Here is a 10,396-nt window from a genome sequence, read left to right on the forward strand (position 1 = left end):
AAATATACCCAGTTTTATACTTGACGGCCTCACATGTTGCCCAACACAGATCTCTCACCTTTGACGCTAAGCTCGAAATGCATCCGGTCATGACGGGAGTGGCACAGGTACTCGCCAGCATCAGCCTTGCTCACGTTGCTCAGCAGGAGGCTGTGCACCCGCCCTTCTCTGCGTAGCTGGCAGTGCTCCCCTGCCATCAAGGCACCTCGAGGTCCCTCCCAGTTCACCACAGCCAGCTCCTTGGAGACAACTGCCGAGAGCACTGCACTGCCCCCCTCCAGCACCAGCACCTTCTCTGGATGTTCTGGCTTTGGCACAAACAGGACTAGGGCCTCTGGCAGAAGGAAAAGGACAAAAGAAACAGGGGTTATGAAACGCTAGAAAAGAAGGAAGAGGGCCTCTTATTCTTGCCCTGCATCACTCCTGTTGAAGTTGTTTCCATTGACTGCTCCTCCTGCCTACTCCCTTCGTTTGTCATTTAGACATTACTACAAATTTCCCATGTAGCAACATGAGATATCCAAATCTGTAACAGTTCTGATGCCTTGGTCCATGAGTGTCCTCTCTGCTCCAATACAGAGAAACTCCAAGGACAATTTGGGGGCCAGATAGTTCACAGACAGTACATTGGGCCATACTCTGACTAAATAGATACTGTTCCCTTCATGGTTCCTAATGGGCCCCACCTGTCTTTCTAGACTCCTCATCTTTTGCCTGCACTCCTTTTCATTGGCCACACAGCCACCTACTCCAATTTATGTCACAGGATCAGAAGAGTGTCACCCCGAGTGCAGTCTCTCAGAAATGCAAGGAAGATGACGGTGAGGGTATGGTTGATGCCAAGAGCTTCTCCCACTGTACTGTCTGAGGCCCTGTTGATTGACGCAGCAGGATAAGGCGGTCACCCCCACTGATTGCAGTGGGTGGATCAAATTTTTGAATGCTCTCCTACAGAAAACAAAAAATTCTCCCAGAAAGCAGAAAACTAGAACAGCTGAAATTCTGCTTTCACCAGCATTTCTCTAGTTCTTTGAGTCAGTTACTATGCATGTGGAGAAGGGTGATCCCAAAGATATTATTTACTTGGACTTCCAAAAGGCTTTTGACAAGGCACCTCACCAAAGAATCCTGAGTAGGCCTTGAATCATAGGATAAGAGCCTGGTCCTTTTATGGATTTAAAATGGAGTAAACAGGCAGCAGAGAGCAGGAGGAATAAAAGGATAGTCCTTGCAGTGGAGGGATGTAAGCAGCAGAGTCCCAGAAGGATCGGTGCCATTTAATTTGTTCATGAATGATTTGAAGGGGGTGAACTGTGTAGTTGTCAAATTTATGGGTAAAGGTAAGGTAAAGGTTTCCCTTGCTCGAAAGCCAGCTGAATCCAACTCTAGGGTTGCAGTGCTCATCTCCGTTTCCAAGCCGAAGAGCCAGTGCTGTCCAAAGACGTTTCCGTGGTCATGTGGCCGGCATGACTAAAGGTGCATGGAACGCTGTTACCTTCCCACTGAAGTGGTACCTATTTATCTACTTGCAATTTCTTGCTTTCGAACTGCTAGGTTGGCAGGAGCTGGAATCAGAGACGGGAGCTCACTCTGTGAGAGGGCTTCTAGTGTCCTGGCCCCACTGCTGGACCTCCTGATGGCACCTGGTATTTTTTGGCCACTGTGTGACACAGAGTGTTGGACTGGATGAGCTATTGTCCTGATCCAGCATTGGCTTCTCTTATGTTCTTATATGCAAGAGCATTAAAAGAAGCATCTTCCCACCTGCTGTCTGAAGTTTAGGATTCTGCTATCATACTTTGCAGGCCAGTATGTGGAATTGGCCTGGAATGACACGCCTGACTTGGGAGGCTGAGCATGAAGGCTGATGGACTCATCTTACCTCGCACACACACTGTGAAATTCACTTCATCATCTCCAGTATCGCAGCTGAAAATGCCACTGTCACCTGGCTCAGCTTGCCTGATGGTAAGGCTGTGTACCGATCCGTCATTACTAATTATCATTCGTGTCCCAGGATAAAGTGGCCGCATGTTCTTCAGCCAACGGACCAGAGCCTCTTGCGAGAGCCGGGCCACCAGTGTCACATTCTCTCCTTCCTGGACTTCTAAAGGGACCTGGGCATCATTTTTATTCACAATGTGCACGGGGGGTGCTGAAACAAAAGAGAGCCTTGTAACATCAGCAGAGTGTTTTGGATAATTTCTGCAATCAGGGCCAATCCTTGAATAAGGCAGGGTGCAGCAGGCAGCAGATTCTGGAGTAGCAAAATTCTGGAGGGAAGCAAAATTCTTGTAAAAGCTATTTTTAACAAGTGATTTAAATTACAGCCATTTCCTCCTCAAACAATTATTTGGTGGTATCATTTAGGGACAGGCTCAAGACTGCCTGGTACAATTTAGCATCTCCATATGTAATTTCCTGCAATTAATTATTACCATTTTATACACCATTTGTTGCAGTAAGATGAGCTCCTAGTCACAAAGCCAAGCCCTTCAATAGCAAATTATTATCATTATCATTCTACTTTTATAATTGGGGGTGGTGGTGGTGGTGGTGGAAGAGGTGCCACGTAGATTTTCAGCCTCAAGCATTGAAATGTCTGGGCTCATCTCTTCACATAAGCACGAGATGTTATGGTGGTGCAGCATTCAACAGACAAAGAATCCCAGCTTTATCGTACCATAAATAAATCATTTGCAGGTTTATTTTTCCCCCCTTATGGCAGGAAAGATAGGTCTGAACGTATGCGGACCATTTAGGGCTGCTTGGACCCCCCTCGGCCACCAGCAGGAGATTGGGGGGGGTAGCGTGGCCGGATCCAGGTTGGGAGACTCCTGGAGATTTGGAGATGGAGCCCAGGGAGGACACGGTGGGGGGCACAAGGCCAGCGGGGGGCACAAGGCCATCCTTCTCCAGGGGAAGTGATCTCCGTAGTCTGGAGATGAGCTGTGATTCCAGGGGATCCCCAGGCCCCACGTGGAGGCCAACATCCCTAGTGGACACTGGCAGGTTATCTGGAGCAGGGTTGGATAATGCTTCATAATTGTGTAGAGTTGCTCTTTGTCCTCCTTCTAGCTTGCTGGAATAAAATAAACTATGCAAAACAAGCAAATGTAAGCAAATCCCTTTAATTTGCTCAATAAACACAGACTGAAAAATTCTGCTGCACTTGGTAAAAATCTGCATCACCTTGAAAAACAATTTTGGTGTTTTTTTCTTTTTTCTTTTTTGAAAGCCATGTAGGGGGCTATGCTGTAAAGGAGTCACTACACATTACAGGTTAGCATACATCAGAGCAAGGGCACTAGCGACTGAAGGCAGTGCCTAACTGCTCCAGGAACAGCAGGGCCGGGGCGTGTTTGTGTGAGATGAGGAATGAAGCCCAATGTCTGGCCCAAGAAGGGATTCCCAGCCGTGTTAGAAGTAGGTGCAGCTGTCCCAGCATCTTCTATTCACCCTCCAGTTTCTTCCTCTTCTCCCCAAAAGGGCACAATGCCCAGTCCCAGATGCTGGAAAGGACTCTGCTGCAGCCTGCTGGCACCCCAGCTTGTTGGCAGAGGCCCCTGGGATCTTTCCCTGCCTCTCTTCAAGGCACCTGTCCTGCTAACAGCAGGCCCTGCCAGCTCCTTCCCTCACACTCTCTCCAGTCAATAAGGTCTCCCTCTCCCTTTCGCTGAAGGCAGCACCCGTGGGCAGAAAGGGCCATAGTGGCACCTGGGACTCAGCCAGCGCTGACCCTAATCCTCACACTGGCAGAACGGGAGCCAGAGAAGCAGCCTGATCACGTCACTTCCTGCATGACTCCGGCCCTCTGGGCCTGGAGACAGAACAAAGCTCCACCTTCCCATAATCAACTCCCCAATACAACCCACAAATACTGGAGCCAACATTTACTGCAGAAGGACTCTTTACTTCTACCTGAAGCTTTGATTTACCGCGATTATGCTTATTATGACAAAACATACTTATCCTTTATATCACACTCTAAAGAGTAACTTTCATCACAGTAACGTTTACTAAATGGGCCTTATCTGTTTTCACAGGGCAGGCAGGAGGCTGAGGATGAGAGAGAATGGCCTGCCATAGGCCACTTCATGAGTTCGTGTCTAAGGAGATGCTTGAATCAGGAGTTGTCTTGTCTTACATTCTTAGCCATTTATTTGACAACCATTTTTCAACTGCAGAGGGAGTGAGGCCCATTATCTGGTCTACTCTTAATGTTAACCTTAGCCTGCTAGTCTGCTCTCTGAGTAGGTCTCACCTGCAACTACCACTGTGGCCACCATCCGGTCAGTGCCTGCATCACAGACATAGGAACCTGAGTCTTCTGGTTTGGTTCCAGTGATGGTGAGTTGCCGGTGTGTTCCATGAGCTTCAATACAAAGATGTCTGCTGGGTACTAGCTCCTCTCCATTCCGCATCCAGCGTACAGCAGCGCTAGGCAGGGACACTTGGCAAGCCAGCACCAGAGCATCTCCAGCTGCCAAGGAATGGTATTCTGGCACCCCCGTGTTTCCCACAATAAAGATGGGGGGCTCTTCGGACACACACAGAAAAAGAGAGAGATTTTGTAATGCATGGCAGAGACAGGACGAGAGCAAGGCCCCTACTACCACTGTTGGATACTAACAAACACCTCAAATGCTTAACACAAATGACCCAAGCATGCAGATGTAATAGGTGATGCCAAGGAGCACCTACAAAAGCGGGCAGTGGCAGGAGAATGCTGTTCTTCCACCCCAACAAGCAAAAACTAGGCCCTCGTGCTTCATGAGGCATGCCCAGGTTCCACAGGTAGGGGGAGAGACTCTTTAAGTGGGCATGTCCCATAAAGCTCAGTAGCAGCAGCAGCACATTGGCACAGACCTTGCTTCAGAGGAAACATAAGCTGCTCTGCAAAGCCAAGGGCAATTTACTCTCGTGCAGAAAGCACCAGCTTGCTTAGAGGTGGACTAGTACACTTGGGTGCTTTCGTTGCCTGTCATTCACTGGCTTGTGGGATCCATCCCATGAAGCCTCCTTATATCAAACCAGATCACTTCTCCATCTAGTTCAGTATTATCTAATCAGCAGTGGCTCCCCGAGGTCTCAGGCAGGGAAAGGTCTTCTTCAACACCTGCACCAGAAATTTTTTTAACTGCAGATGCCAGTGACTGAACCTGGGACCATCTGCATGCAAAGCTGGTGTGATGCTCTACTAGTGAGCCACTGTCTTTTACAAAGTTTTAGAGTTACCAGGTCAAAGGTAGTCTTGAATCCAGGCTCTTGCACACAGAAAGCCTTAGGCTTCAAGAGAAGACAACTTGAAGCAGATTGGAAAGCATGTTTATTGATTCTATTTTTCTCTTGCCCTCCTTCCAAGTTGCTCGGAGCAGCAAGATAATTTTTCCACCCCCACCCCCCCGGGTTAGGCTGAGAGCTGGTGACCGGCCCAAGTCATCCAGTGAACTTCACAGCAGAAAGGGGGATGTGAACCAGCTTTCCCTGGCACTGACCAAGCTGCCCTGTGCCTCTTTCCTAGGTGGGCAGCTTTTTCAGGCCCCACCACGACACGCAGCCTGGCAGGGACTTCCCTCCACGCCACCAAAAAAAAACATTGTGCTTTTCTGCCTCAATTACTGTCTGCTCAGACATCCCAAGTTCGACATGGGCCAGGATGCAGTGCCCAGTTCTGTCAAAAGTAGTTGAAATCAGTCCCATGTCCAAAAAAGCAGAACAATTTTTTTTTTTAAGTAATCAGCATTTCCTTGATTTTCATCATTAGTGCCAGTGGCAAAATTCAGGGTTTCTGGTGCATAATTTTGAATGTAAACACGCAAAGCCCTGGCTATAATTAGAAGCACTAGAAGAAACAAGATACAGTTCAGCCTATCACTCTGGATGATGAAAGGTTATTTGTTTCAAAGGCCCAAGTCAAGTTCTAGTTCTAAAGATGAATTTTATCAGGTGTTATAATAGTGGCATTCCCAATGGATGCTGGACGTGTGCTTCCGAGACGTCCAAGTGCACACACACATTGGCAGTAGGGTTGAAAATAAATTAAATCCCACTGGCATAAAGTAGCCTAGATAAGAAAGGAAATGATCAGATGTAATAGTTGGTCTTCCCCTTCAGAAATGCCTATTAGGGTCCCTCCAAGATTGGTCGGCAGCATGATAATAGCAGCCAGAATTGTAGTTGCCAGAAACTGAAAACAAAGGTAAAATCCTTCTGTTGGAGACTGGTTTTATAAAACAGGGGCATGCGGTGACTGTAAGCTGACCTTTTACAAATGTATGTGGAAGGGCACATTCCCATATCGAATCCTCCCCCCCCCCCAGCGGAATTTGGATTGCTAGAACAGTACCGAACCAATCTGTAAGCTGGAACACTATGCTCTTTCTGTGTTAGGAACGGTATTTTTGTATAGTAAAAATGGGTATTATTTAAAGAGGAAATAGCTGGTCTTTCCTCCTCCCTCACCCACCAGGCCCAGGCCTTACCCTCTACTCTGACGTAGAAAATGAGGCTGTCGTCACCACTGTCACACAGGTACTCCCCTGCATCCCTGCGCTCTGCTCCGAGGACCACCAGCGAATGGCCTGCCCCGTCCTGCTCCAGTCGCACACGGTCCGTGTCCTGCAGTTTCTCCCCATCCTTGTACCACTTCACTTCCCCTTGAGGACAAGACAACGTCACTGATAGTACCAGGTCCTCTGAAGCCAGGCAGCTGTGATGAGTTTGCAACTCATCACGCCCCACTATCTGCACTGGGGGGTCTGCCAGAAGAAACAGGGAATGCCGTTAATCTGCTTCTGCTCCAATAATTATTTTTGTATTTTAAATGCGTGCTCTTTATCATCTTTATCTTAACAACAACAACACCACTTTCTTGGTTTACATAATGTAAGTGCCATTTTGGTTTAATGGCCATGTGTCAGAATTGGACCCTTGCCCGGGTCATCAGGCCATCATACTTGTGACTATGGTTCTCTGATGTACATAGCTATGCTCTGTTACTGCTTCGCCAGCTGTTCTCTCTCCCCGCTTCCCAAGTTCCTGTTTAGCACCTGCTGGCATTGTATCAATCTGTCTGCAAGGTCCTCCTCTGACATTCCTGGGAGAGGGGGAGATTGAGACATGCCTGTGTGAACTTTAGATTAGCTGCGCTTGTACCTCTGTGAAAGGAAGCATCCTCCGCAAAGGCCAGATGGAATTTTCGCAGTTTCTCATTCTCATGGCCTTGTGGAGAGACTCAAGTGATAACATTCCCACAGTCCTAATTGCACAGCATTAACCTGTCTATGCACTATGTAATCATGATGTATGAATGAGGGCTGGACCAAAGGTCTCGTAGTTTCCCACTTTGTATTATTCCTTAGTTCTGTCAAAAAGTTCAACTGCACAGCAACTAAATCAGTTTTCTTAATAAAGCCTGTAAAAGGTCTTATTGCGTCTGAGTGGTTCCTGACGAAGCTGACAGATTGACAGAACTACTGCATCCACCCTTCGACCTGAGGAACACCCCCCACCCCCGCGGGATGGGGAACGGAGACGGAAGAGCTGATGGTGGTTCAGACCTTGATGGGAGCGTCCCGGGCGAGACGGAGAAGAAACCCCGTAAGCCGCTCGGAACTAAGCCCAAGAAGCAAGTGGGTTTCTAGCCACTAGATCGGTGGGAGGAACCTCCCTGGTTGGGAAGCACCCCAGGGCTCCGGGCTGCCAGGGCACGAACTGAGAGAGAGCGACGCCGCAACTCTCGCTCTTTTCTGCCTGCGTGAGGAATGGGATGACCTCCCCACTCATCGGGGCCAGTCCAGCACTCGATCGGAGATACGTGAGTTGAAGGAGGGATTACAGTTCCTGATTAAAAACTTGCCCAAGGTGGTCAAGGAATTGATGGAGAACCCCCCTGTCTCCACCTCGGAGGAGGAAGAGGTGGGGGATGACGACGATGGGGCTGAGGATGTACCAGCGAGACACACACAAACCCCGTCGGCCTGAACGTCCCCGAGATGCCTTGGATGCTACGTTCGATGGGGACTCCACCAAACTTGCCTTCTTCGCGATTCAGGTGCGCAAGATGCTACGGGAGTGGGGTCACACCTTCAATTCAGATGAGCAGCGAGTGGATTATGTGGGATCGCGCATGAGGGAGAGGGCGGCTGACTGGTTCGTGGGGCTCTACAACATGGCTGCCCTGGAATTGAGGGACGTGGATGCCTTCATGCAGTCTCTCAGGCACCAATTTGAAGACCCTCTCGAGTCGGAAAAGGCGAGAACCCGGCTGCAAGGCATCCGACAAGGTAACCGATCGGTGCAAGAGTACTCAGATGAGTGTAAGGCCACTGCAGCTATATCGCAGGCCTTTTAAAGCCTGTAAAAGGACTTATTGCATCTGAGTGGTTCCTGACGAAGCTGACACCATGAAATGAATGATCTCACTCTAGGCAGCATGACTCCATGGAATTAATCATTCGTATATAATTCTGAAAAATCCCAGAGGGCTCGGAGTGCATGTGACATATGACCCAGGTGTCAAGTATTGACTCAATGCCGTCGTAAGTAAGTGAAATCAGCTTTATTAACAACAGGAACATCAGAAGAGCACACAACAACAAACAGTGGAGCATAGCTCCCTTTTAAACTATCCCGGGCTGATGTAGCCACGCCCTAGAATAGTTAAGGACCAATAGCATTGTTACAATAATGCCCAATCAGATTAGTTCCCTCCAGCACAGTTCTCTTGCATCTGATTGGTTACACTTAAGCATTAGCCAATAGGATTGTTCCAGCTTAGAATCCTGGCTAAGGTCTCAAGCTTAACATTGCATTTAATAGAGTGAATACATAACACTAGGGATAACATGCTGATTGGGCAGTCTAGGATCAATCCTGATGCCCCCTGGTAAGCATAAGTAAGGCTCACAACAGTGTCACAAAGCAAAAGAACCATTCAGGATCCTGGGCAAAGCAAGGAATATGGCAATGCCCTTTCTTTTGCATCAACATGCCGCTTTGCACTGTCATCAGTTTGGTGTTTTAAGCCAAGAGGCACACAGAATGTTCAAAAAGATTATGACCAACTGAAATCCATTGGATATAGCAGCTTCACTGCATGTGAGACAGAGGACATTTTCACACATAAAGCTTAAATCATCTCCCACTATTAATGTTAGCTGTGATTAGGGTTGCCAGCCCCCAGGTCCAAACAGAGGATCCCCTGCTTTGGGAGGCTTCTCCCGGCTGCTGGCCATGACACTCTGTTTTGAGGGCAAAACTCTATGGTAAAACCATAGAGTTTTGCCCTTAAACCAGAGTGTCGCTGCACAACATCCCCGACATGATGTCGTCACTCCCACATGACATCATTGTGTTGGCGACATTGCTGTTTGGGGGCAGGGCCCCTCCCCACTCCCAGAAGGCTCCCTTTCTCCCCCACCAGCAAGTGGTAAGGACCTGACAACTCTAGCTCTGATCACTGTTATGTAAAACATACACTCAGGGGATGTAGCTCACTAGTACAGTGCGTGCTCTGTGTTATGTATTGGGCTGTTTGAGCCACTGCAGACATTAGGGGTGGAGCAGTGAGTCTTTCCCACACGTGGGAAAGTTGTTTAAGTTAGTTCTAGTTAACTAAGAGTTGTTTCCAGACGTTGTGCTCTGATGCTGGTGATTATTCAATAAACAGTCCATGGTTGACCTATTGCAACTGCCTCGCCCTCTCAATGCGGGATACTGGCAATGAGGATCGGATGCGGGATGCTGGGGCCAGGCAAGTTGACTGACGGGGTTGAAGACTGAGACGAAGCAGCTGCCACCACAGACGCAGAGGGGACCATGGCCACTCAGGGCCACCTAGAGGAATCTGACCCCACTTGCTCAGGGAAGTGGGGAAACCACTCTGAGTGACTAGAATTTTACTTACTGGCAAATGGAATTATGGAACCCACCAAGAACAGAGCTGTGTTCCTGAGTGTATGTGGGGCTAGCATGTTTGCCTTGGCACAGGCTCTCTTGGCACCTGCGAAGTTGGCAGCTACTTTTTATGAAGACATTGTGGCTGCGTTGGAAGAACATTTGGCTCCAAAGCCATCTGAAATAGCGCAGCAGCATGCATTCTGCATACGGAGCCAGGGCACTACCGAAGGCTTTGCCTCATATGTTGTGGTGCTGAGACAGTTGGCACTTTGCAACTTTACCAACTTGAAGAAAATGCTCCGTGGCAGGTTAGTATGCAGTCTGCAAGATGAAGCGGTTGTTCACGAAGAATGAACTCACCTTCCAGACCACACCAGAGGAAGCGCTGGCATCCAAAGCAGCAGACGCAAGCACAAGGGAGGTGTGGAGGGGGAGGAGCCCCCAGCAGCCTCAACAATCGGAGAGCGCGAGTTCCAAGTCCTGTGGAGTTGGG

The 10,396-nt window shown here is 48.7% G+C and overlaps 1 protein-coding gene across 1 annotated transcript in view; it reads right to left on the bottom strand.

The window, feature by feature from the left end:
* The window catches only part of LOC107123997 (obscurin-like), a 73,710-nt gene that overhangs the window by 18,854 nt on the left and 44,460 nt on the right, over window positions 1-10,396 (bottom strand). The window contains exons 9-12 of the mRNA XM_015427371.1: window positions 6,486-6,761; window positions 4,265-4,540; window positions 1,883-2,155; window positions 59-334 (exon numbers count right to left, since the gene is read on the bottom strand). Coding sequence (XP_015282857.1) covers window positions 59-334; window positions 1,883-2,155; window positions 4,265-4,540; window positions 6,486-6,761 — 1,101 coding nt within the window. The remainder of the gene's footprint in view (window positions 1-58; window positions 335-1,882; window positions 2,156-4,264; window positions 4,541-6,485; window positions 6,762-10,396) is intronic.

The sequence above is a fragment of the Gekko japonicus genome, unplaced genomic scaffold, assembly GCF_001447785.1.
Source record: "Gekko japonicus isolate JY-2015 unplaced genomic scaffold, Gekko_japonicus_V1.1 scaffold2129, whole genome shotgun sequence".
Taxonomy (NCBI): Eukaryota; Metazoa; Chordata; class Lepidosauria; order Squamata; family Gekkonidae; genus Gekko; species Gekko japonicus.